The sequence below is a fragment of the Chlorocebus sabaeus genome, chromosome 15 (assembly GCF_047675955.1).
Source record: "Chlorocebus sabaeus isolate Y175 chromosome 15, mChlSab1.0.hap1, whole genome shotgun sequence".
NCBI lineage: Eukaryota > Metazoa > Chordata > Mammalia > Primates > Cercopithecidae > Chlorocebus > Chlorocebus sabaeus.
Window position 1 is genome coordinate 416,027 of NC_132918.1, and position 25,024 is coordinate 441,050.

Genomic DNA, 25,024 nt, shown 5'->3' on the forward strand with positions numbered 1-25,024 from the left:
CACAGCCCCATGCAGATCTCAGGGCAGCCAGCTCTCTCTCATGGCCAGGTCTCCCATTGTTGCTTTGTCTGGAAATGCCCCGGACAGCACCCCTCCCACTCCCAACCAAACCCCTGCACCTGATGTCCATTACTACTCCATACTACTCAGCCTCAGAGGCCCCTGCTTAGGAGACCTCCCTCCCTGTACCCTTACAGCTCTCCATAACCTTACTGAGGCACACTCACCTATCCTGTCATTGCCTGTTTACACTGGGGTCAGTAGCCAACATGGGGGCCTACTCAGGGCCACTCTTGATCTCTCCACTTTTTAGGCCAGCACAAGGCCTGGCCCTGCATAGGAAGCCCAGGAATGCCCTCTGAGTGGGTGAGCAGGAGCCATTCTGAGCTCGTGGACCTTGCTGGTTCCACGTTAGCCTTCACCCAGCCTCTCCTGGCAGATGGGGAGGGCCAGGCCTGGGAAGCAGACTTGGAAGAGCCCTGCCCTAAAGCACCCCTCATGATGGCCTAGATCAGTATTTCTCTATTATATTTCTATTTCTCTTTTTCTATTATCTATCCTAAGGAGTCTCCTTAGATACTGTTTCCTAATTAATCCTTAACCCTGCAAGAAATGTTAACACCTCGGATATACCATATCTGTGTATTGTGTACTGTATATATACATATGTGTATTTTATACATAAAGAATAAGATTTTTTTCATCCCCTCCCCAGGGACCATGTCTACACCCTTGAAAATTAATATCAGCCCTGCTGAGAGGGCATGGTCTAGACTGAGGCTTCAAATTCCATATTAGTGCAGATATACAGTATATGGGCTGTACTGCATGAGCCACCATTCAGTTCCAGCAGAGCACTACAGGGAGGGAATGGCCCAGTGTGACCAGCTCATCTGGGTCCTCAAAAGAACCAGCAAGTCTGGACCAGCCTGGGCAACATGGCAAGACCCAGTCTCTACAAAACATGTAAAAACTAGCTGGATGTGCTGGCACACACTTATGGTCTCAGCTACTTGGGAGGCTGAGGTGGGAGGATTGCTTGTGACTAGGAGGCTGAGGCTGCAGTGAGGTCTCAAAAAAAAAAATCTTAAGAATATGGTGCAAGCCATAGAAAATCCATCTAGAAATCAGACTCTATGGACAAATGCGAATGAGTAACCTCTGCTAAGCCCAGAGACAACATACTTGGGGCAGCTGTGAGACCTGGTGTCTTGTCAGTGCCTGGGTGTGGCTCTCCCCCAGGTTCAGGGCCCTTTGTGGGAGTAAGGGCCACCCTGCTATTATGTGTTTAGATGCTGCTTTCTTCGCCTGTTGTCCCCATGGTGTGGTGAGTACCTCTCTGAAGCCTCTAGAGATCTTCAGCATGCGGTCAATGTACTCTTTGGCCTTGTCATGGTGGCCTATGAGCCAGAGGAAGACACCAGCATAGTACAGGGCAGTCCCACTGACTGTCTTGCGTATTTCCTTCAGGCTGTACTCAAGCTCCTGAATTGCTTCTCGGTCTGTAAATCCCAGAGCGAAGGAAGAGGGAGAGTTAGGATGCGGAAGTCTGCCTGGTTCTGCAGGGGCCACCGAGAGCCCAGGGAACTACCTCTGGGTCTCTCTCACACACTGTGGATCTCCTTCAACATATGCAGCACACCGCGTGCAGTCCAAGGCCTAGAAACCAGCAGTACCTGCCCTTGAGATGCTGCAGGGGCTGCCCCGGCCTGGACTCAGGTGTGCTCTCTGAGATTATCTTCTCTTTTCTGTGCCCAGCAGGGTGCTGAGCAGGCAGACCAAACCAAAATCCTTAGCCTCAGGCCCACAACTTATTATGAGTGGGGAAATAGTAGTCTGTAGTCACTCTTGGACTCTCTCCCTGACTCTAGAGGGGTGGAGATTAGGGGTAGAATTATATATATTAGCTTGGTTTTTCTGACAAGATCTTGGCAAAAAAGAAGGGTGTTTCCCCAACTCTTGGGATCTGGAGCATGGACCCCTCCCACTGTCATGGGTTCTGCCTGCTTCCACTCAGTTGGATCCAGGCATGGCGTCTTCTCCCAGACCTCCAAGGGGAGACGAGCAGCAGTCACTTCTCACTGGTTAACAGCATCTGCCCAGCCACCAGGGCACACACCTACTTTGGCAGCCCTTGAGGGACTGTGTATCTCTGGGGCAGGGCTTTCTTTCCCCTGGTGGGTCAGGCCTGGCTGGGCATGGTGGCACTCACCAATGATTTCACATCTTTTGTGAGCATAAATGAGGGCCATGGTGGAGCACAGGGACACGTCTGGGTGGTGCCTGATGCTTTCCAGGTCACTGATGGCATCCTGGATGTGCTCTGCAAAGACAGTCCACATAGTTATACTCTCAAGCTCCAGGATTAGAGGACGTGAGACTCTGTAGCTGACCCAACGGCTCAGCACTACCTGCCTTTGCCCAGAGTCAGAGGACTAACTGGTCTGAAAGGTCCCCAGTGACCCAAGCTCCCTGAAGACTGGGGCTCTGGGAAAGAGTTGCTGGTAACATGGTCCAGGCTGTTGGGGGCTGGAAATCTTGGACTCGAAAGGTGTACCTGTGAGTACTTGTGGGGATATGTGTGAGGCTGCAATTATTAGCTGCGTCAGTTCTGAAGAAGGACTTCAGGCAGGGCTTTCCCAGCTAGTGCTCAAGAGCCACTGATTACATTTATCCCTCCATGTCCTCAGATACTGGCCATGGGCCATTCGGCCAGTCCTCAGCCCAGGACCACCTTCTGAATGTCAGCGCATCTGCACCTGCATGGGCCCCACTCCTCTCCCTGTACCTGTACCATACCCACCTGTCCTCACACCTACCTCTTCCTCCTCCTTTGCCTGCATTACCAGTTCTCAGCTTCCAGGCCTGGAATTACTTCAAGAATCATGCAGCTATCTTTCCAATCACTCATTTTACAGAGAGGGAACCCGAGGTGCAGAGCAGGGATAGTGAGCGCTCTGAGGTCTCAAAAGTCAACTAGATATGGATTACATAGGCTTCTGTGGATTCCCGTAGGAATCCAGCCGCTGAGTATGAAACTGTTTTTATGGGACCATAACTAGAATACAAGGAGGCATCCAGGTGGAGCCAGAGTGTTAGGGCCGGGCTAGTGCCTGGGGTCACAAGACCAACACTGCCAAGTCCTTACCTTCTTTGAGGACTCCATAGGCTTTAAAGAACTTCAACACAGGGTCATTGCTGAATTTTTCCAGGCCCACAGCTGCAGTCTGCTGCACGTGGTGGAAGTACTTTTCCTGGCTATAGTAAATGATCCCAGCCTGTATGAAGGAAGACATAGCTGCATTAGCCCAGTCCCTTCTCTGTCTCTGTTCTGTCCCAGATGGGATGAGACCTGCTCCCTTCCCTATCCCCTGCTCCTTCTCAGTTCTGCAAAGGGAAGAGAAAGAGGAAACATTCAGGCCTCATCCTGTCCTCTAACAGCCCTGGGAGCAGCTCCATGTAGTTTTTCCAGGAAAGAGTTTGGAGGTGTTTGGGGGATTACCAACAGATTCTGGTTCAACTATGATGGGGAATGCAACCTAGGCTTTGTCTTAGGAAGGGAATAAGGGGGAAAAATGAGGACACATAATAAGAAAAATTATACCAATTGTAGTTACAAGTTATTGTGGGCTTCATATCCACTATCCTGTACACGGCCCTCTCAGTGTCTTTCACAGCTAAGGAAGCTTAAGCCCATGGAAACTATAGCTTGACAAAGGGGCTGAGATTTTCAAGTTAAGTTTCACTTCCCCTAAGGTTTGTGGGTGCTAGGTTGGGAACAGATGTGGCTGGACTGTAAACAGCCTCGTGGGCCATACGAAAGAGCCCAGACACCATCCTAAGGGTAACAGAAAGCAGAATGGTTTTAAGGCGAGGGATGTTTTCAGATGTACATTTTTGCAACAACCACTCTGGCTGCTTCTGCGTGTGGGGAGTGTGTGCTGTGGTGGCAGCAGGGACTACTGCTGCTGAAGAGAGCCAGAGCAGAGAAACCAGATGGGAAAGAGGCTGTTGCAGGTGCTCAGGGGGAGAGATGGTGCTGGTTCTGGGCTAGAAGATAAAAAGATAAAAAGAAAACTCAGGAGACATTGCGGAGCTGGCATTTCTTGAAGACAGGATTAGAAGATGAGTATAAGGAAGAGGTATGAGTTAAGGCTAGGAGATTAAATAGTGATGCCATCAACTGGGGTGGGAGGCGCAGGCGAGAGTGAGCTGGGTGGAAGAAAGGATGATGACAAGAAAGGATAATGAGAGTGATGAGATGCGCTGGTTTGGGGTAGCTCAAGAACCGGGGATGCTAATTTGGGGCTCAGGGAGCGCAGAAGCCACCGGAGAAGATGCGCTTGCCAGGAAGAATGGGGCAAGAAAGGGCAGGACCGCCTGATATATAACTGAGGACGGCGAAGGGTGGCAGGAGAGTAGCAAGGCACGAGGTCTCTGTGTCAGAGGCGGGGAGTCACGAGGGAGCGGTCGGACAGCGCCCAGGCCACGCACCATAAGGGAGGAGTCATTGCTGCTCATCTCGGGCCGCTCGCGGCTCCGAGTCCGGGTCTGGTGGGGCGGTGCGGAGCGGGATTCCCGAGGCAGGGCCCTGGCACTCTATCAGGGCGGGCGGTTGCAGGCGTTACAGTCCTTGGAAACGGAGCCGCTAGCCGGTTGCTAGGAGCGTCAGTGTCTGGAGTGGGAGGAGCAAAGCGCTTCACGTCACAAGGCGCAAGAATCGAGCGCCGAGAGAGCGAGTCCGTGCTAGTGGCGCCGGGTCGGCCTGGGTAGGCGCAGCGAGAGTGGACCCGGATGCCGAGCGGAGCCGCTGCCATGGGCCTGGGCGTCAGCGCTGAGCAGCCCGCGGGCGGCGCCGAGGGCTTCCACCTGCACGGGGTGAGTCGCCGCCGCGGCGCCGGTGACCTTGGCAGGGCGCTCGCAACCCCGCGCCCGGGCCTCCGGTCGCCGGCTGGCTGGCGACTGCGGCGGGGTCCCGGCCGGCGTGTTTTCGCGTGGGTGGCGGGCGGTGCCCCCTGCGCCCCTGGTGGGAGCCGCCTGGGAGAGGCGGCCTCGCGGGACTCCCGGAGCCTGGCCACTCTGCGGCCGCGCCCAGTGCCAGCAGTGCCGGAAGCGAAGCGTTTTCCGGGTCCGGCCGCCGGGAGTGGCGCTCCTGCCGGGTGAAGAACGCACCGCCGCCGGTCAGGACGCGCTCTTGCACTTAGCACGTATTTACGCTCGCCGGCCGCGTCCGCGCTCCATGCTGGGCCTGGGAAGACAGCCATGCCGAGGACAGTCCCAGGGGCCGGGGTCACCTAGTGGACGCAGCTGCAGGGGAGCCCGTCGGCGCGCATCCCGCCAGTCGTAGGGTCGTAAGGGCTTCCGAGTGTGGAGGACCGGGGCAAAGCAGCCACGGGATCGTGGGGAAGGGGAGGGCCAGGAGAGCGCTGCGGAATCCTCGAGGAGAGCGTTTGCAGCTGGGGAGGGTCCCAGCCTTTAGATGCCTGTACAAGGAAGTCTGGGCGAGCAGGCTTCCGGAAAGTGGAGACGGAGTGGGGTTCCTAGAACGGAGTGGGCTGTGAAGGTGAGGAGAGGGGCCGCAGCCTGATGGAGATTTGTGCTTGCGGAGAGGGAAGGGGTATAATGTAGGTGAGAGGGGCTGGGGGTCTCTCACCCCGGAGCGCTGGGGGAAGAGGCGTCCCTGCACCCCCCTTTCCCTAGTGAAAGGCAGCTGGATGCAGAGATGAGTGGAGACGGGCAAGTTTGTCGGTTTGTGTGTTTCGAAGGTGAGGTCTGTTGCCAGCTAGCCACGTGAGAGGGCTAAAGGAGGAGTTTCTTAACGTGAAAACCGGGCTGGCTTGGAGAACCCAGCGTTGACAGGATTTGTGCTTGGTAATGGGCTTTCTTACGGTGAGGCACCAAACAGCAAGTGTTGACAGTGGAATGCATCCAGCCAGGAGCGTCTTCCAACAGGTTTGATTAAAGGCAAAGGAACTCAGGATATTGGCAAGAGGAGGGGTAGGGCGATGATGGGGGCTTCGAAGATGGGAGGGACCTGCCTGATGGAGAGGGACAAATCGGAGAGGGACCAGGGATCAGAGGTTGTCATCACAAAAACATAGTTTTGAGCTCCTACTCTGGCAGGCAGAATTCTAAGGCTCTAGAGATAAAGCAGTGAACAGAACAAACATGGTCCCTGTTCTCCTGGAACTGACATTTGGAATGCTGGCAGGGAAAGAAGGGAAATGAAAAAAATACATGGTAGGTGGTAATTACTAGTGACAAAAATAAAGCAGGTTAAGGGGATACAGAATAGTGAGTGGGTGCTATTATTGATAGAGTGATCAGGAATGGCCTCTTCTCAAGTCACATTAGAACAGATGCTTCTGAAGGAAGGAAAGAGTGGACAATACAGATATTTAGGGGAATAGTAGTATTCCAGGCAGAAGGACCAGCTTGTGCAGAGTCCCCCGAGGTATGTTGTGCTTGTGTGTTTGAGGAAATGCCAGGTGATGCTGGTGTGCTTGGGTGCTGTGGCCAGTGTGAGGAGGAGACCAGAGCAGACCATGTAGGACCTTGCCTGTTGTCCTGAAGATTTAAGATTGTATTCTGAGATGTAGAACCATCAGGAGGTTTTAAGTGGAGGAGTGACATGACCTACTTACATTTAACAACACTGAAGAACAGCTGTGCTGCATTCTAGAAATACTGGCACCTTGCTGTGTGCCTAACACTTTGGAGAAGTCGCTGCCCTCAGTGAGCTTAGAGTAGTGGCAGATTCACAGGAAACAGCTGTTAGGAGAGGGCAGTGGTTGGCGGAGGGCTCTGGGTTGGATTTCCTGGGGTCAAATTGCTGAATTACTGAGTACTTGGTCTCATCTGTCATTTGAGGTGATTAAAAAGGTTAAATGACACATAAAGCAGGTGAGGTGGCACCATCCCCTGGCACTCAGCCGACCAGCCCTTAGTAAGTATAAGCTGTGATCACTGTGAGTTCCATTAGGTTCCCTGATTGGGAAGGATAGGGTGGAAGCATTAGGAAAAGCAGCACTAAAGGGCCATGGGGCAGGCTGTGATGGGAGCCCCTGAGGGAGCTGGATAGCAGGCAGTGGTTTCTGAAGGGGGGCAATACAGTGGGCAGCAGCATAGATTATTTCAGCTGCGGAGCCATAGTGAGTGGTGACGAGGTCCCAGGTGAGAAAAGTGGAGTGTAGCCAAGCAGAGGACAAAGCCACAGGAGAGGGTGGGTGGAGGTACTGGGTGGGTCAAGGAGCCCAGGCTTGGGGCCTGAGTCTCTGGACCTCATTAATGATGGAGAGCAGCTGACATGCAATACTGGGGAGTGGGGAGGGGAATAGGCAGGCACCTGACATGGAGTGGTTTGGAAGTGGCCGTGATCAGGTAGGGGCACTGTCCCCAAGCTGTTCCTGAATAACTGTCCTGTGGTTTTCAAAAGATCCCCTCACTCCAAGGGTTAGAGGGCAGGGCCCAGAGCTCCCCTGCAGTGGGGCCTGGGAGCAGCTTGCCTACTGGGCCAGGCCAAGTAGGGCCAGATCTGATTTCTGGGCTGCACTCACTCCCTTTGGAAGCCATGGCAGCTTCTGGAGGTGATAAGGAGGGGCCCAGTTGGTGATGCTGCCAGAAGGGAGTCCTAATTTCAGGGGCAAACTGGCCTTAATCTCAGCGATTTGTTCTCAGCCTAGTCTTCATGAGCTAGTCCTTCAGGTTGGGGAATCCAAAACTGGGGGGGCTGGTGTGTAGCAGGAGCCATAGGGCCTTTCCCATGAGGAGGCAGCAAGAGCCTAAGTCCTGTGCCCTCTGAGCTGGGTCTGGCTGGTGTCTACACCAACAGGTCATCAAATGCCTATAGCCAAAGGCCAGAGGGTGTGGGTCCATCTTCGGGTCTAGGGCCTTGGGACAAAGCCTGCATTGTTTAAGCCAGGCTCTGTAAATGGGGCTTTTGGGATGGATTTCTGCTGCAGCCTGCAAGGCCTGGTGGTTGTGCTTTTGGAGACAGCAGTGAGCTGGGGAGTTCAGGGAGGGGCAGGGAGCACCCTGGGACTGGGAATGCTTCCTGGAGGAGGTGTCCTGCACAGGCATGGAGGCTACACTATGAGGCTGGTAGGGTAGCTGAGCCAGTGGGAGGCTCCTCAGTCCAGAGCCAGGGTGTGGGGATTGGCACTACCCACTCACTGGGCTCCCTGGCTCAGGCCCAGTTCTACCCCTGGGGTCTGCTCCTCTGCCAGTGGCTTTCATTACCTGCTGGACTGAGCCTGGGTCTCCCACCCCAGAGGCTGGGGACCCCTGGGATCTGGCTGCAAGCTGCCTTTCCCACTCCTCTTTCTGGGCACAGCCCTGGGTATATCCCTCCTGAGGCCTGCCCACTTCTACTGCACGTCAGGGCCCTCCCTTCTTGTCCAGTCTAAACCATTCTGGTAAATCCTTTTGGCTTTCCAGCCAACCCTAGCCCAGCCCTCTAGAGCAGCATTCCCACAAGCCTGGACCAGCCTGTCTCCATACTGCCTCCTGGGAGCCCCTAACGATGTTCTGGGCTATAAGCCATTTCTGAAAGCATCTGTGGATCATAATCAGGAAGGAGCCATTTTCCTAAGGAAAATTTTTGCTCAGGAAGGTAGCAAGAGACCATGGAGTGAACCTTGAGAATGCCCAGAACAGTTCACGCCAGGCATGTGTTCTGGCTGGCACACCGGGAGTGCTGATGGTTCCTGAAATGGGGGCGAGGGCTACTTGGAGAGTCCCAGGGTTGGCGCAGTGACTGTGGCCTTTGCTGTGGGACAGGTGCAGGAGAACTCCCCAGCCCAGCAGGCGGGCCTGGAGCCCTATTTTGACTTCATCATCACCATTGGGCACTCGAGGCTGGTGAGTTCCCCAACCCTGCCTCTGCTTTGCTTGCTTGTGTGTGTTTGTGTGTCTCCATCTGTCCCACAGGCCCCAGTCTACCCTTCCCTCCCTTTTTTTCTAAAGGGAGTCCCAGCCCTGTCTCCCCTTCTGCCAGGGTTGTACTTAGAGCCTGACTGGGGCCCTGCCCAGTGCTCAGCTTCTGAGCTCTCTGGGGTGGACAGAGGACAGATGGCCTCTTGGAGGTGGCCGCAGGCCCAAGGGGCCTGCCTCCTGGGCGTGAGGGATATAAGGGCCCTGGCCAAGGGGCAGCTCAGAGTGGGGCAGCACTGGAACGCTATGGATCCCAGAGGCTTTTTGCTTGCTTTTTCTGGCAGGCTGAGGAAGGTTTGGCAGTGCTTGGGGGAGGTGGGGGTCCCAGTGGCTACAGGCTTAACCCTGGTCTGTGAACCTGGCCCATCCACTACCTTGGCCCATCCCCACAGTGACCCTGCTGGGGACTGCTGCCCACTAAGGCCCTTGCCCCGTCTCAGGCCCAGACTTATCTGAGGGTCCTAGCCTGGGCATGGGGTGGCCTTGGAGTCAGCCCCACTGCCCCCACAGAACAAGGAGAATGACACACTGAAGGCACTACTGAAAGCCAATGTGGAGAAGCCCGTGAAGCTGGAGGTGTTCAATATGAAGACCATGAGGGTGCGCGAGGTGGAGGTGGTGCCCAGCAACATGTGGGGCGGCCAGGGCCTACTGGGTGCCAGCGTGCGCTTCTGCAGCTTCCGCAGGGCCAGTGAGCAGGTGTGGCATGTGCTGGTGAGTGTGGGGTATGGTAGGGCAGGGTGTGTCGGAAGGATGAGTTTACTGGGGCAGGTCTGGATGTGGGCGGGGTGTGAGGGTGGGACATGCAGGAGTGGAGTGGGAGCTTTGGAGCCGTGGTCAGGGAAGACAGAGGGCAGGATGTGGTCTCATTCCAGTGTCCCAGAGAGGGCAGCTCATTACTACCCGAACAGTGTACCTTGCTTCTGGTTAGCCATGACTCTGAGCACTTTCTTACCTTCTATACCTAGGTTACTTAATTTGAAAGGCAGAAATACCATCTACTGGCATGGTGGTTGGACTGCTGGAATGCTGCTGCTTTTATTATTTTGTGTCCCTGTGTGTGTGTGTGTGTGTGTGTGCGCCATGTGTTGCATGACAACATTTTAGTCAACCACGGACTGCATATAAAATATTGATTCCATAAGATTATAATACCATATTTTTACTGTACCTGTTCTATGCCTGAATGTTTAGCCGCACAGATACTTGTGTTACAGTTGTCTACAGTACTCAGAACAATAACATGCTGTGCAGGTTTGTAGCCTAGGAGCAACAGGCCACACCATATACTCTAGGTGTGTAATAGGCTATGTGTAAGTTAAGTTCACTGTATTATGTTTGCACAACAATGAAATCAACTAACAATGCATTTCTCAGAATGTATCTCTGTCAATAAGCAACGTGACTGTAAATATACTGTTTTTTTCTGGTGTATTGTTATATGATTAATCGATAACGAACCTCAGTGACCAAGCTGTCGTAGATGTTAGTCTGTCCACAGACACACCTGTGCTCATTGATGGTATCTAAGTTCTTGAATGCTCAGTCCTGTAGCCTGGTGGAAGGAGGGTGCTCTGAACTAGAAGTTGGCTGGTTTGTTTTCTAGCCACTTATTTTTCTCACTGACTTCTTGGGAGAGCCTGGCCTTCTTGCAGCCTTCTTGAATCTGCCCATGAGGGAAAGGGGACTGAAGATGCAAATTCCTTTGCATTTCCCAGGGAGATTGGGAGTGGTGAAACTTTCCAAGGGAGAAAGGAATCCTTCTTTGTACCCAGTTTTGCTCATTGTCCTCACCTCCAACCCCTAGGGGTCTTTAGGCACGTGCTTGCAGCAGAAGCAGCAATGTAGTGGGGTACCTCCTGTAGCCAAGGTGTGCTTTTCTTCTTTTCATATATTTCTTTATTTTTCTCATTAACCCTATCGTTAGATACTGTGTATCTTGCTTTTAATTGTGGGGCAGCTGAGGCTAGGAGAGGTTCAATAATGTGTTTTCAGTCATATAGTGGGGCATCTGGAGCCAGAAGTTGAGCCCAGGGTCAGCTTCCAGAGCCTGGTGCTGAGCCTTACCATGGTACTGCCCTCTGCTGGACAGGCTGTAGACCTGGGGGAGGTAGGGGAATGGAGGGGTGAAAAGAGGGAGTATGGGCTTGAAGCCCTGCTTAGGGACAGAGGACAAGTGTCCCACTCACTACCTGAAAAGGCAGTTCCCCCTGCCCTTTCCCATCCCCCAACCACACCTCTAGTAGCATGGCCAGTGGCTTGCGGTTCTTTCCCCAGGATGTGGAACCATCTTCACCTGCTGCCCTTGCCGGTCTGCGCCCCTACACAGACTATGTGGTTGGTTCGGACCAGATCCTCCAGGAGGTGAGGAACCTGTAGCTTGCCCCTCCCTAGACCCTCTGGATGTGGTATGAAGAGAAGGGTGCTGTCCATGAGAAGTGTCTGGTTTTGCTGAGGCTTTAGCCCTGGAAGCAGGCCTCAGGTGCTATGCGTTTCTCACAGTCAGAGGACTTCTTTACGCTCATCGAGTCTCATGAGGGGAAGCCCTTGAAGCTGATGGTGTATAACTCCGAGTCAGACTCCTGCCGGGAGGTGACTGTAACTCCCAATGCAGCCTGGGGTGGAGAGGGCAGGTACTTCATGGGGTTGGAGGGCTGCAGGGCCAGGTGGGTGGGGTGTGACCATCGGGCATGGACCTCAGAGTTCTGTGGTGGAGATGGAGGAGGGTTGGGCCCTTGTCCCAGGGATCCTGAGGCTGACCAGTGTTTCAGAAGTACCCTTTTCAGTCCCCTTATTGCTGGTAGTAGGTGGGGATAGCAAAGGTAGGGAGGGCCATGGGACAAGCCCCTGAATTGAATGTTTCTGGCCTTCGGCAGTCTGGGATGTGGCATTGGCTACGGGTATCTACACCGGATCCCAACTCAGCCCCCCAGCTACCACAAGAAGCCACCTGGCACCCCACCACCTTGTGCTCCACCACCTGGTGCCCCACTGCAGGATGCCCTACCACCTGGACCCACCCTCGAGGACTCTCCTTCCCTGGAGACAGGTTCCAGGCAGAGTGACTACATGGAGGTATGTGGGGAGACTCCATCAACTGGGAAGAGAGAAGACTCTAGAGGCTGCCCTTGGGGAGCCATCAGCAACCCTCAGGTGCCTGTGGGGCCTTTGTGATCTGAGAGGCCCATCTACTTCTGGGACCCAGTGGGAGCAGGCAAGCCATGCCTGGAGCAGTGAAACTCACTTTTGGCTTTCCTGCCCCTTGGGTCTAGAAGTGAGGGTGGAGGTGAAGCCCAAGTTGTCATCTTCATTTCATGAGCGGGAAACTGAGGCTCAGAGATGGGTGCTTGCTGTGCCTGTGAGTTGTGGCAAAACTGGACAAAGGCCTGGGCCTCCAGAGCCACAGTTGGGATGCTTGTCTGGCCAAGTCTGCAGGGAAGTGCTGGCCCTGCCTTCACAGCTGATGAGTGGGTCCTCTGAGAGCACCTTTGGGCACTGGGCTGGTGCCTGGGGTCTGGGCCAGGGAATATTCAAGGATGTTCTCCAGGTAACGCCTGAATTCAAGGACGGCCCTGTCTTCTTGTGAGTCATTGATGGGGCAAAGGGAATGTCAGGCCAGGTGGGCACCTGGGATTCCTCACCTGAGTGGAAAGAGTGCTCCCTCTCAGTGCCAACACTGCAGGGGAGGCCAGGACAGGCCCCTCAGGCCTGGCTTCCTATCACCAATATAAGAAGGGGTGGCTTATTAAGGCCATTTCCTTCCTTCAGGCAGAGCAGTGCTCCTGGGACAAGATTGGACTGCAAAATTCTTCACCTTGAGGCACTGTCCTGATTGTCCCCTACCCATTTCTTCTTCTTCCCTAGGCCCTGCTGCAGGCACCTGGCTCCTCCATGGAGGATCCCCTTCCTGGGCCTGGGAGTCCCAGCGAGAGTGCTCCAGACCCTGATGGACTTCCCCATTTCATGGAGACTCCTCTTCAGCCCCCACCTCCAGTGCAGCGAGTCATGGACCCAGGTAGTGGGCAGACCCTGGAGAGGAGTGGGCCCCAGGCCTGGGGCTGGACTTTGGCAGGAATGTCAAAACTTTCCCCAGGCCCTGCCGACCCCTCATATCTCATGTACACCAAGATATTAATAGTTGCATACCATCCAATCTAGTGTACAGATGGGGAGTCTGTAGTCCAGAGAAGAGAGGTGGCCTTCTTCAGGTCACACAGCAAATTGGAGACAGATCAGTCTAGGCCCACTGCCACTGTGCTATTCCCATGATGACCAACTCCAGGTCCCTTTCTTTCCTCAGAAACAGGCAGTGTGGGAACCTCTTTGAGGCTGGGTGAGGTGTATCACCAGGGTCTGAGGCGATTACAGTCTCACAGGCTGGGCCAGATGCCCTAGGCAAGTTGAGCCCAGGGTGTTGCTTTCCAGCAGTCAGGGTTTGATGCTGGCAAAGAACTGCACCACCCTCCCCTAGGCTTCCTGGACGTGTCAGGAATTTCCCTCTTGGACAGCAGCAATGCCAGTGTGTGGCCCAGCCTGCCCTCTTCCACAGAACTGACCTCCACAGCTGTCTCAACCTCAGGGCCAGAGGACATCTGCTCCAGCAGCAGTTCTCATGAGCGGGGTGGTGAGTGGCCATCACCTTCTGAAGTCCGCTGGGAAGGACCCCGGGTTGTTGGGAAGGCTGCCCTCAATTCTTCAGCTGGGCAGAAGCAGGCCATTGGGTTGACAGAGTCACACCAAGGCATTTGTATACTCCATCTCCAATCCCCCATCAAACCTGGAGTGGCAATGGGGGGTGGTCAGTGGGGTTACTGGCTCTAACACCATGGCCCTAGGTTCTTGCAGGCCTCAGCCTGATCTTCTGTGTTGCAGGTGAGGCTACATGGTCTGGGTCAGAGTTTGAGGTCCCCTTCCTGGACAGCCCAGGTGCCCAAGCCCAGGCGGACCACCTGCCTCAGCTGACTCTTCCTGGCAGTCTCGCCTCTGCAGCCTCACCAGAAGATGGGCTGTCTGCCGAGCTGCTTGAAGCTCAGGCTGAAGAGGAGCCAGCAAGCACAGAGGGCCTAGATGTTGGGATGGAGGCTGAGGGGCTAGCCAGCCAGGCCCAGATCTCTACCGCAGAATAACACCCTGGGCTGTGACAAGGCCCCTGGTGACATTTCATGAGGCCCAGATGTGGGCAGGCAGCCCAGGCTGCACTGTGCGGTCAGCTCCAAGCTGATCCTAGCCCTGTGCTGATCCCAGCCCTATGTGTTCAGCTTTCTAGGCTGTAGCTCCAAGTGATGTGCAGGGACTTCTGCTGGCAGGGGGCTTGTGTGTCCACTCAGACTCTACTTCTGTGTCCAAGAGGTAACCTCCCAGCATTTATCCTGCCTGATAGTCCTGGCTTTGGGGGTTTCAAACAAGTCTTTCTGGGGTAGTAGAGGGCTGGGAGCAGCACCCCAAATTGTTTTATAGGAGCTGGGGTAGGAGAGGAAGGATTCTTTGCTGCTTGGGTGGGGCATAAGGCCTCAGTGGGTGGTGAGAGGGGGCCATGGGCCTTGTGGGAGGACATCTTTTGGCCGTGTACCCTCAGGTCCAGTGCTTGGTCCTGCTCTGGTCACTGGGGCTGCCCAGGAGGCAGCAGGGTCTGGTCATAATCCAATGTGAAGATGAGGTGAGGAAGGAAGGGGTTGCTGTCCAGGGTTGGCCTGGTTGCTTTGATTCTTCCTGTACAGCTCAGCCCACCCCATCTGTACTGGAAGGGACCCTGAAGCCCTGGGACCACCCCCTTTCAAGTCCCAATCACTGAGTCCTCTGTCATGTGTCCTTGTCCGTGGGCTACACTGCCACACTTGGCTCAGGCTGGCCACCATGCTAGTCACAGGAGGGGGAGAGAGGCAGTGTACTTGCCCCCCTCTCCTGGAGGGAGGTGGGTTGGAAATTCTAGGCCCTTCAGCAGAGACCCATTTGTGCCCAGACCACCGTATTTCTTCTTCCTCAGGGCCTACATACCAGACCTGTATCCCCAGTGGCAACTCCTGTTAGCCCCCAAACTTAAACAGTGATCTCTTCTAAATATACAAGGCATCTACCCAGCCTCAATAGTGAATAAAAGTCACAAATTTAAGTTCAACACCCTAAGCAATTTCTCAAAGCCAGTCTACCTGACTAGGTCTATTCACACACAGTTTCCAACCCCAAGGGGGAATTAAGGGAATAGATTAAGAGTAGGTAAAGACCTTTCTGTTCTTTCCTGTTGCAGGGGAGGAAGCTGTTCTCCCCACCCCAGGTGCCTTTGCAGGTTAAGGCTAGGTTAGGCCCTGCACTCCATCCGGGGATGGCCCCTCATCACCTGAAGCCCTCTGCTGTGTTGGCTGGACCCTCACTTCCCACACTGCCAATTATTACGAAAGCTGCCTCTGGTCTGGTCTTCTAGCCTGTGCCTAGTTGAAAGTCTCACCTTTACAGGATCATGTGTAATGCTGGTGTCCATGCATGGAACTCACAAGCTCTGTCAGCTGTGCAGGACAAGGAATGCCTGCTCTGGGGGGCACAGACCAACTATATGGAGGGAGGGCCCCAAATCAGCAAACCCTAAGTTTGAAGCAAACCCTTCATTTAAAGCAAACCCTTGTCAAGCCTACCAGAGCAGCTGATACGTGTGCAGAACAGTGAGGCACTGTGTCCTGGATCGTCTGGGAGCCCAATGTCAAGTCTGCAGGAATGCAGGAAGAACAGAATCGCCACAGGACTGTTCTGGGGCCAGCTCCCCTTAACTCTGTAGCCTGGCAGTCTGACCCAAAGTTGCCCTCACCCGAATGTTCTGGCTCTTCCCTCCCTCACTTTTACTTTCCCTTCCCCCGTAAGTTGGAGGATAAAATGGGTATCAATGCTAATATTTCCAGGGAGAACATGAAACCAGAGGTTTCTTTCTTTCTCTGTAATCTGCTATGAAAGAAAATGACAAATGAAAAGAAAATAAATGTGTACTACACTTCGAAATATTTTAACTAAAGCCTTTATTCTATACAACTGTGAAATACAGATTTTTACCCTTTTGGCATTGCAGGACTGTCAAATTTTCTGGAAACTGTATTACGGTTTGACTGGAGGGGAAAGAAATACAATCATGCTGGGGTTCAGATCTATGACAGGAGGGGAATGCAGCCACCCAAGGCTTAGCACACAGGGCACAATGACCCAGCAAAACCCATTTCTTTGCTCAAAGGCCCCTCGTGCAAACACAACTGAGGGCTGGTAAATAAGTTTGGTTTTTTTGTTTTGTTTTTGCCATTAATTCACAACTATTGCTAAAAAATGTGCACCAAAAGCGCACTGTTGTATCCAACAGATAGAAAGGACTTTTAAAAAAAAAAGCTGGTTGCTCTCTGAGGAAGGGAGAAAGACCATTTCAGCTTATTAGAAATGTGGCCACGTCTTTGCTCACTTCTTCAAAGTGCAGGTGGCAATGGCCTGTCCAGTTTCCAAAGGAAGCTGACTAGCAGTGAGGGAACCCTGTCTCTGCAGTTGTGCGATCAGAATATCTTAAATAGTAAGGTATGGACTTAGGCCCATCAGCTGCCCCCAGCCGAACCTGTGAAGATGTAGAAAAGAAAAAACCTTCCCTGCCTCCCTCCCTAGTCCCTGCTATGCTGGAGGCAGGCCACACACAAGCTAGGGAGGCAACTGGACTGGAATCAACTGCCCTCTGAAGGCACTTGTGCTTCTGGCTTCATACAGGAGGCTTGTCTTACAGTTTCATAGGGGTGGACCATTGATTTACTCTGAATACAAATGACCTTGGGGAGAATCCAAAGTATTTTCTGCCAAAAGTTGAAGTGTTTATCCCCAATAAGTTACATTCTATACAAGATCCAAATGATTCTATGAAAGTATTAGATTGTTAGAACAGTGAAAAGAAGATCTAGATACAGGTACAACAAAAACCTGCATATAAAACTTTGGAAAAACAAATATGTATACTTCCAGGATATGAATATCAAATTAACTCATTATGATCTCCCTTTACTCTGACACCATAAATTTTAGGTAACATTTGAATGAAACTGAAATTTCACCATGGTCTTAAGTTTTAGTGGTGTCATGCTGCTCATCCAGAGCAAGAACCCGTGGTCTCAGCTCGCTTTGTGTAAATAGAACTGGACACAGTGGAGGAAGGAGTGAAACGGCTGCACCTCCCTGGGGTTGCCACAAAGCCAGGACATCATGGGAGGGTGCAGCATCACTAGGCACGGGCTGCGCAAACTCTGGCCCAGCAGTCCAAGTGCTATGATCCAGCACCTGGAATTTCAACAGATCTTCCTACAAGAACACATCTGAGATGCAATATTAAAAACAAGCCCAACATTAATCTTTTATTATGAAATGGGCTGGTTCTCAAATTGTGCAACAGCAAATTCCCATTAAAAATAACTGTCTTAAATGGTGAAAACAATTTGATTTTTTTTATATGACAAACTTGGAAAAAGCCTTCATATCTATTGCATGAATGGAATGTACTCTTTTAGAAAAGCTACAGAGTGTGTGGGTTTGAAGTTGAAACAAAGACAGTTGTGGCCCAATCGAGGTGTCTCTAACAAGTGCTAACAGACAGATAAGGTCCTTTGAAACAAGGAGGAAGCAAAGTCTGCACTGGCCTGCTGTCAGTCTTCTGTACATCTCGAAAGGCATAGTCTGCTTGGGGCTCTTCTGCTCTTGCATTCTGCTTCCCTGGGGACAGCTTAATCTACACATGGAGACTGGTTTCTATATTACATCTCGATTAGTCACTTCAATTGAAAGATAATCTCGGTCCATACCAAATCGGCCATTAGAAGTCTTGCTCCCGTTGGGGCTCAGTGGGCTTCCTAGGACTACTCTTGGGGCCATAGAGGAAGGTCGTAAATGAATACCCAGGAGCATTAGCCCACCCTTCACGTGGACTTCTGACGGTAATGGAGGGTTAGGTCTCCACCGCTCTTCCATATGAAGTGTTTCACTGTTCGAAGGTCCATATTTGGATCCAAAACCTGAATAGCCAAAATGAAGTTTAAAAATTTCAAAGTCTCTAATATCTAAAACCTTTATCATTAACTCAGGGACTCTCATCAGGTGATCCAGCTTGCTCACTCCTCCCCTATGCCTGGTATCCAATTCTTGCTGTCACGGCTTCCATGCATGTGGGAATGAAATTGAGCTTAGTGAGATGTACATCTTTTGTGATTATGCCAGAAACACCAGGCCATCTTTCGGCCATTCGTCTAAGGATACGTTTTGAGTGCATCTTGATTTAAAAAACCATTCTGCCATTTCTCCGCACACCTTCACTCTAAATCATAAACTAACATGGCACATGCTGCTTTGCAAATCAAGAAGACCATGTGTCTTTTTCTTGTCAGAAAAAAAAGCTACCAGCACATTCACATTTGTCTATGTATCCCTTCTCTGAAAATCTCCCCAGCAGTAAAGAGGAGCTTTAGGGTGGGCTTTAGGTGGGAGAGGCCCAGGGCTCCTTAGAGCCCCTCTAAAAGTAGAAGCCCCCCCGCCCAAAGGCATGTAACTCTTGATAAGCACCAGCACTGGAAAAATTGGGGCTGTAGTCCTCAAGTCCACTTACCTGGTCCTGGCACAAAAGTTCAATTTTCTCCTCTGCCAACACAGCAATATCCTCTTCTTTTTCCTGTTCTCCTGGTTTTTCATTATTAGAAGAGCTAGTGGTTTGAGACTCATTATCCAAGTTGATAATTTTTTCATAAACATGTTCCATAACTTTTCGGACTTGGAGCATGTCACTAGCAGAGAGTCTGTCTCTGTAAAGAAGCAGTGGCATATTGTGACATCAAGGAAATCACTAGATATTATTTATTCCATATTATTTTTCTTTGATGCGAACATTTTATAAAGATGAAAAACCAATAAATGTTTTTAGTCATTACCTTAATCCATTTTTAGAGCTGCCGAAAGATTTTCTACAGTGTCCTTCTAAGACATAGTTTATGTACAACTAAATGAGATTAATACATGTTCTTAAAACTTACATATACAGGCCAGGTGTGGTGGCTCATGCCTATAATCCCAGCACTTTGAGAGGCCAAGGCAGGTGAATCACTTCAGATCAGGAGTTCAAGACCAGCCTGGCTGACCAACATGGTGAAACCCCGTCTCTACTAAAATACAAAAAATTAGCTGGGCATGGTGGTGCACGCCTGTAATTCCAGCTACTCAGGATGCAGAGGCTGCAGTGAGCCAAGATCATGCCACTGCACTCTAGCCTGGGCAACAGAGTGAGACTCCATCTCAGAAAAACAAACAAACAAAAACACTTACATATATATACATAGTAGCCTTCTGGGTTTTATTCCCTTGAATACTTTCCCAGAGCCTGGGCAAACTAAATAATTCTGGAAAGGCAGGCAGCTCCCAATGCTTACCAGAGTCCGACACTGCTCAGTTTTCCCTGGGCTTTCCTCCCCACTGCCATGCCTTCAACTAGCACCTGTGGGTAGACAATGCCTGAGTCTAGACCTTGAGTCTCAAACTTCTGTTCTAAACCACAAACCCAACAGCTGGTTGGGTATCTTCAGTTGGATGTCCTACAGGCACTTCAAACTCTCTATGTCCCAAACTAGACTCATCAACACCCTACTTCTGTATCTCTGATAACAGTCAATAACTATTACACCAAAAAACTAAGGCTTACGCTCTGAAAACCATTTGAACTGCAGTTGTTAAATCTATCTGAAGTGATGTCTAAGACTCACTTTAAAATAATTGTGTGTGTGTGTCTGTGTGGTGTGTGGAGGGAGGTGGGTGGGAGGGCAGGTAGAGGTACAGGTGAAGCAAAATGTTTAGCAAGGTATTGATAATTACTGAAGCTATCTGATTGGACAATGGGAGCTCTTTCTATATAAGTATGGAAATCTCTATAACAAAGAGGCTTACAAATTTTTTTGATTTTATTTGCTAGAATATACATATTGTTCATAGTTTAGCATTCCATCACTACACTACTAAAATTCTTCTCTTGGGTCTCCCTGGACCATATCCCACATTGGCTCAAAAGTTTCTGGTGTTTAGTCACTGCACGCTCTATGGCTTGGCATTCAAATCCAACATCAACAAAACCTTTTAACAGCCTTTCCAATTTACTTCCTAATACCTTCCTGCTGTGCCTCCATCCCATGCTGCAGATGCATGGGTCCTCACACTACGTTCCACTATCTTATGCATGCTCCCACTTCCACATCCCTGATCACACTGTGTCCTGGACTTGGAGTATCTATCTTTTGAAGTTCTACCAATCATTACATGTCCAACTCAAATTCCATGTCCTTCAAGAAGCCTTTCTGGGAAGCTCCAGCCACAAGCTCATTTCTTTCTCCCACTCTCATTATTCCTTAAGTATCCATAAAAGCAACTATTATATACAGGTTGGGTCCTAAACTGTGAATTAAGGCAACAGACAAAATGCGTATTTTATTTATCATTTTTTTCTTAGAGACAAGTTCTCTCTCTGTTGCCCAAGCTGGAGTGCAGTAGCATGATCTTAGCTCACTGCAGCCTCAAACTTCTGACGATCCTCCTGCCTTAGCTTCCTGGCTAGCTTGGACTACAAGTGTGTGCTACCATGCCTAGCTAATTTTTTTACTTATATCTTTTGTCTCACTATGTTGCTCAGGCTGGTCTCAAACTCCTGGCCTCAATTAATCCTCCCACCTCACCCTCCCGAAGTGCTGGGATTATGGGTATCAGCCACTGTGCCTGGCCTTATTTATTTCTGAACACCTGTAGTCGGCCAAAGTTGGTACCTGGTAAGTGGTTTAATTGTATAAACTATGAATATTATAAAATCAGCCTTAGATCTGGTATTTGCTTCCTTTGCTATAAAAGGAAGGAAAAGGAATTCTCTCAGTAGTTAATTAGATCAATAAAGCATATATTTACTTACTTTTTTAAGGTTTTTGCTCCTGAAGATGCATGAGGTTGGAGGTAGAAAGGAATTTTGTTGAATTTGGGCATATTTTTCTGAAACAGTAAAAGTTAAAAAGGTATAATAGTTTCTATTAGTTGATAAATGAAAATAATGTTAATAGGAAAACATGACTTGCGAGTAATAATTATCTTACAATTAAAAGTGACTTTCTATGAAGTGTATAGTGAGCTATCAAATTACCTAAGTCAGCCTTTGAGAAAATTCGTCAGAAAAATATATGTAACATTAGTGGCAATATGAAATTGTAGCATGGCTCTTCTTAGATAACAGTACAAGGTATTAAAGAGAAACAAACTTTATTTTAATTTTTTAAGCCATACAAACCAAAATCTCAATTCTACATTAAAATATTGGGGCTGATACCTAAAGGCCCAAACAAAAACTTAAGTGTCTGGAGAGAAACCCACAGCATTCACCTTTGAGCAAAGCCACATATTCTGTGCTGGTGAGGCCCATCACCCAACTGAAAAGGCCAATCAAAGTCCTCCCATTTTCTTTCCCTCTGACATCAGAGTGAGGTCTGAGGTGTTAAGAAAGAATGGAAACTTCAGCCAAGAACCCAGATGTCTACCATGAAGTAAACCACATTCTTAGATGAAAGATAAAATGACGTGGTCATCTTTTCTCAGGGTATTAATCCCCTCCGAGCCTCCATGTCACATTCTGTCTGGATGTCTCCTCAGGAATAAGCCACAGGCCTAAAGTCAGCAGTGTGTCCCAGGTGAGTTTCACACTCAAAGAAATTAGTGGCTTATGGGGTGCTGAGGCATAGAGAAGACCATGGAATATCCATCAGGTGTCACATTGGCTTTAAGTCTTAGAGGTATATCCGGGACAGAAAATAAAGTTTCTGAAGGTTCTAAAGATTAAATTCCTTTTCATACGGCTTTAGAAAGATATGAAATAGATCCACAGTACATAAGACAGTCTAGAAACAGACCCATGTGTATACAGAAATTTAGTACATGATAAACACAGCATTCCAGATTAGTAGAAAAAGGACAGATTTTCAATAAATTGTGCTACCACACGAGCTGTCCCTTTGGAAAAAGTCAGAATCCTACTTCACACCAAACAGAAGAATAAATTCTAATAGATTAGAGAGCTAGAAATAAGTATCATAAAAGAACTAAAAGAGAATATAGGAGAATATTTGTGTTACTTTGGAGCAGGAAATACCTAAACAAGACATGAAACTGAGAGCCATCAAGGATCAATTTGATTATATAAAAAGTAAAACTTTTCACCTGGCAAAATAAAGCAGGAACGAAGTGAAAATTTAATTGAGAGACACAGATAATAGTTAAAGGGTAAATATTCAATATAAAGAACCACCCCACAAATCAGTAAGAAAAATGACCCAATAGAAAAATGGATAAAGTATACAAACAGGTAATTCACAGAAGAAAAACAAATGGCCAATATGAAAAGATGCTTAACTTCACTATTAATTGGTTTTTAATCCACATAAAAATAATGAGATACTGTTTGCCTATTTTTTAGCAAAGATTAAAAGTATCCAGTGTTGGTGCAGGTGTGGGGAAATGGGCACTCATACACTGTTGGTGAGAATGTAAACTAGTACAGCCTTTGTGAGGGCAATTTGGCAGTATCTATCAAAATTTAAAATGTGCATACCCTTGGATCCAGCAATTCCACTTCTAAGAATTTATCCTAAAAAGTACACAAAGATATATGTACAAGGATGTTCACTGCAGCACTGTTTGTAATAGAAAACATTGGAAACAACTTAAATGTCCATTAATAGGGGACTGATTAAATAAATTATGGTACATTTATACAGCAGAATCTTACACAGTCATTAAAAAGGAATGATTCACATGTACAGACATGAAAAGATGTCCAGGACACATTTTTTTAGGTGAAAAAAAGTTGCAGAACAGTATGTATAAGAGATTTTGTGCAAAATAAAATGAACTGTAGACACAGCTATGTACACAAATATTATAGAAAGAAAAAAGTACTGAAGGCTATGCATTGATTGATTATGCAGGGGAGGAAGGATAGGGAGTGAATGGGCAAGAATGAATGCTTGGGGAAGAGATGAGGGCTTCATTCATTTATTATTTTATTGAATAAGCATATATATAAAAACCAACAAAGCTAGATATATAAATAATTATCCGTACTACTTCTGCAACTTTGGAACTGCAAGGAAGCAGATGGGGATTCCACTTGGGAGTCTAGCTTTTAGTAAGGTTTAAGATTATACTGTCTAAAGCAGTTAATTTCATGAGTTGCAAAAAAATAAAATAGCCAAGTGGGAGTGGAGGATACTTACATCCACAGTGATGTCAATTACCCATTGTGGCACTGTCTCATTAAGAAGCATCGACTCAGTCTCACCCCCAGAATCTCGGCAGAGCAGCCTAAACATTAAGCCATCAAGTAGTAAGTAACCCAACAAGCACAGATGTCAAAATCACTGTCAACAAATATTAGAGGGAGGAACCCTCATGGTTTTCATGTAGGCTAACCCCCACTTGACAGCTGAGGAAATAAAGTACAGCCTGGAAGAATGACTCAGCTAAAAGGGAAAGCAGGCCCTAAAACTCAGGCCCCCAGATTCCAAGGCCAGGCATACACTATAGCTGCTTCTTGGAGTCCTTGGGTGATGATAGGAAACCTGGGTGCAAGCAAAGCACTCAGTAAATGTCCCCAGCTAGTGCCACAGTGCATGCGGTAGAAGTCAGAATATTTCTGGTAACCACTCAGGAAACTATCAGAAAGAAAGATAATCCTGCACTCAATAAGATAAGCATGTCTTATTCTTTCTTTCTTCTGGCAACTATAGACTAGTAAGCTCTCCCCCTGGCTCTACCAGGACCTTGCTGGCAACCTGGAGGTGAACCAGTCCAGCCCTTCCCTGAAGGGCCCCACACGTAACTGTCTGGCACCCCAGGCAATGTCAGTGTCAGCCTCAACAGTTCCCAGGAGCAGCCCAGCTCATCTTGGCTAGACCAGCCTAAGGAAAGTAAAGTACTCTGAAGCTCTTCTGTGGGCAGGGAATTCTAGTGGTATCATCTGTTGCTTGACCCTTGCAGTCACACGGGCAAAGTGAAGAAAAGTGAAAATTTCCTACAGAAACCAATAGAAAAGCTGCTTCGAGGCAAAGTATTCTATCTCCTTCTAACAGTAGAGGTTCTCCTCCCAGTTAGAATGTGGTCTAACAGCAGCAGACATTTCACTATCTCATGGACATGGGATGCTTCCAATCCCTGGCATCCCTAGAATTTAATAATAAACTATTTCTAGTATCGAAATATTGAGTTTGAGTCGACACTTCTTAGCAAATGGGATACCTTCTCAGGCAGAACCTCTGGTCTTTCTTACCCATACCTGAACAGTGTGCGACCTCCAGCTTCACCAAAGATCACGGGTGTGTGGGGGGGCACTTGAAAATATCCATTTCCCTTCTGCACGCGGTTCTCCTGCTCCCCATTTACTAGGAAAAGATGCAGGTGGTGTTAGTATCAGAGTTAGTGCTAAAAACAGATTCTAAATATTTTACTCCCATAAGCTTCAAACATTGCAAGATTAAATTCAAATGTCCTCTAAGTCCACCAGAGTTAGAAATAAAGGTTAAAAACAAAAGTTAAATTTCTGAAAATAAGAAACACAACAACTTGTGGTATATTTCATGGAAAAAATGACTGTATTTTCAAGGATTTTAATAAAAAAGGAGACTAATGTTTGAGATTCAGAACAAAAACATAACCAGCTACTTCAGCCACAAGGAAGTCTAGGACAGCCTGTATATAAATGATGATCTAGGGGTTTTTTTTTTTTCTTTTTTTTTTGTAGAACACCAAGCTCAGAAAAATTTCTTGAGGAAAAAAAAATTACATTTAATGGCAGCCATAACTAATGACAGAAGCATTTGTGAAAAAATCCTCAAGGAGTCCACAATTTTGCTTTTATTGTTCTCTGCAGATTTCCTTTCCACTGTTGTTTTTTCTTTGAGACAGGGTCTCATTCTGTTGCCCAGGCTGGAGTGCAGTGGTGTGATCACAGTTCATTGCAGCCTCAACCTCTCCTGGCTCAAGTGATCCTCCCACCTCAGCCTCCTGAATAGCTGGAACTATAGGCACACACCAC

General features: G+C 49.1%; 3 protein-coding genes across 12 annotated transcripts in view; 1 reads left to right on the forward strand and 2 right to left on the reverse strand.

Annotated features, from left to right (window-relative positions):
• TTC21A (tetratricopeptide repeat domain 21A) overlaps nucleotides 1–4,885 on the reverse strand; it is a 31,585-nt gene extending 26,700 nt beyond the window's left edge. For 3 of the 6 annotated variants that reach the window (XM_073023346.1, XM_007971723.3, XM_073023347.1), the window contains exons 1-4: nucleotides 4,495–4,885; nucleotides 3,149–3,278; nucleotides 2,213–2,323; nucleotides 1,336–1,502 (exon numbers count right to left, since the gene is read on the reverse strand). In XM_073023346.1, the coding sequence (XP_072879447.1) occupies nucleotides 1,336–1,502; nucleotides 2,213–2,323; nucleotides 3,149–3,278; nucleotides 4,495–4,521 (435 nt within the window). In that variant the 5' untranslated portion in view covers nucleotides 4,522–4,885. Of the gene's footprint in view, nucleotides 1–1,335; nucleotides 1,503–2,212; nucleotides 2,324–3,148; nucleotides 3,279–4,494 lie in introns of those variants that run through there. The other 3 variants (XM_073023349.1, XM_073023348.1, XM_073023350.1) reach the window with 2 other exon arrangements.
• On the forward strand, nucleotides 4,726–15,915 carry GORASP1 (golgi reassembly stacking protein 1). 4 transcript variants are annotated; one of them, XM_007971719.3, is made up of 9 exons: nucleotides 4,726–4,878; nucleotides 8,779–8,859; nucleotides 9,442–9,645; nucleotides 11,209–11,295; nucleotides 11,434–11,564; nucleotides 11,808–12,006; nucleotides 12,796–12,946; nucleotides 13,403–13,555; nucleotides 13,804–15,915. In XM_007971719.3, exons 1-9 carry the CDS (start codon nucleotides 4,795–4,797, stop codon nucleotides 14,055–14,057), a joined length of 1,344 nt encoding a protein of 447 aa, XP_007969910.1. In that variant the 5' UTR covers nucleotides 4,726–4,794; the 3' UTR covers nucleotides 14,058–15,915. The 4 variants fall into 4 exon arrangements, with proteins under 4 accessions (XP_007969910.1, XP_072879452.1, XP_007969912.1 ...); XM_007971721.3 differs by lacking the exon at nucleotides 4,726–4,878 and adding an exon at nucleotides 5,080–5,180; XM_007971720.3 differs by lacking the exon at nucleotides 4,726–4,878 and adding an exon at nucleotides 5,142–5,563.
• WDR48 (WD repeat domain 48) overlaps nucleotides 15,916–25,024 on the reverse strand; it is a 46,803-nt gene continuing 37,694 nt past the window's right edge. For both annotated transcript variants that reach the window (XM_007971728.3, XM_037988438.2), the window contains 5 exons: nucleotides 24,266–24,371; nucleotides 23,208–23,295; nucleotides 20,861–20,937; nucleotides 18,530–18,722; nucleotides 15,916–17,942 (listed from right to left, as the gene is read on the reverse strand). In XM_007971728.3, the coding sequence (XP_007969919.3) occupies nucleotides 17,847–17,942; nucleotides 18,530–18,722; nucleotides 20,861–20,937; nucleotides 23,208–23,295; nucleotides 24,266–24,371 (560 nt within the window). In that variant the 3' untranslated portion in view covers nucleotides 15,916–17,846. The remainder of the gene's footprint in view (nucleotides 17,943–18,529; nucleotides 18,723–20,860; nucleotides 20,938–23,207; nucleotides 23,296–24,265; nucleotides 24,372–25,024) is intronic.

Bases quoted from the DNA above. Each gene is read 5' to 3' on its own strand.
- GORASP1 (XM_007971719.3), top strand. From the start codon at position 4,795: ATGCCGAGCGGAGCCGCTGCCATGGGCCTGGGCGTCAGCGCTGAGCAG. The intron at 8,860-9,441 runs GTGAGTTCCCCA...CTGCCCCCACAG, and splicing joins CCATTGGGCACTCGAGGCTG to AACAAGGAGAATGACACACT. The intron at 11,296-11,433 runs GTGAGGAACCTG...CGTTTCTCACAG, and splicing joins CGGACCAGATCCTCCAGGAG to TCAGAGGACTTCTTTACGCT.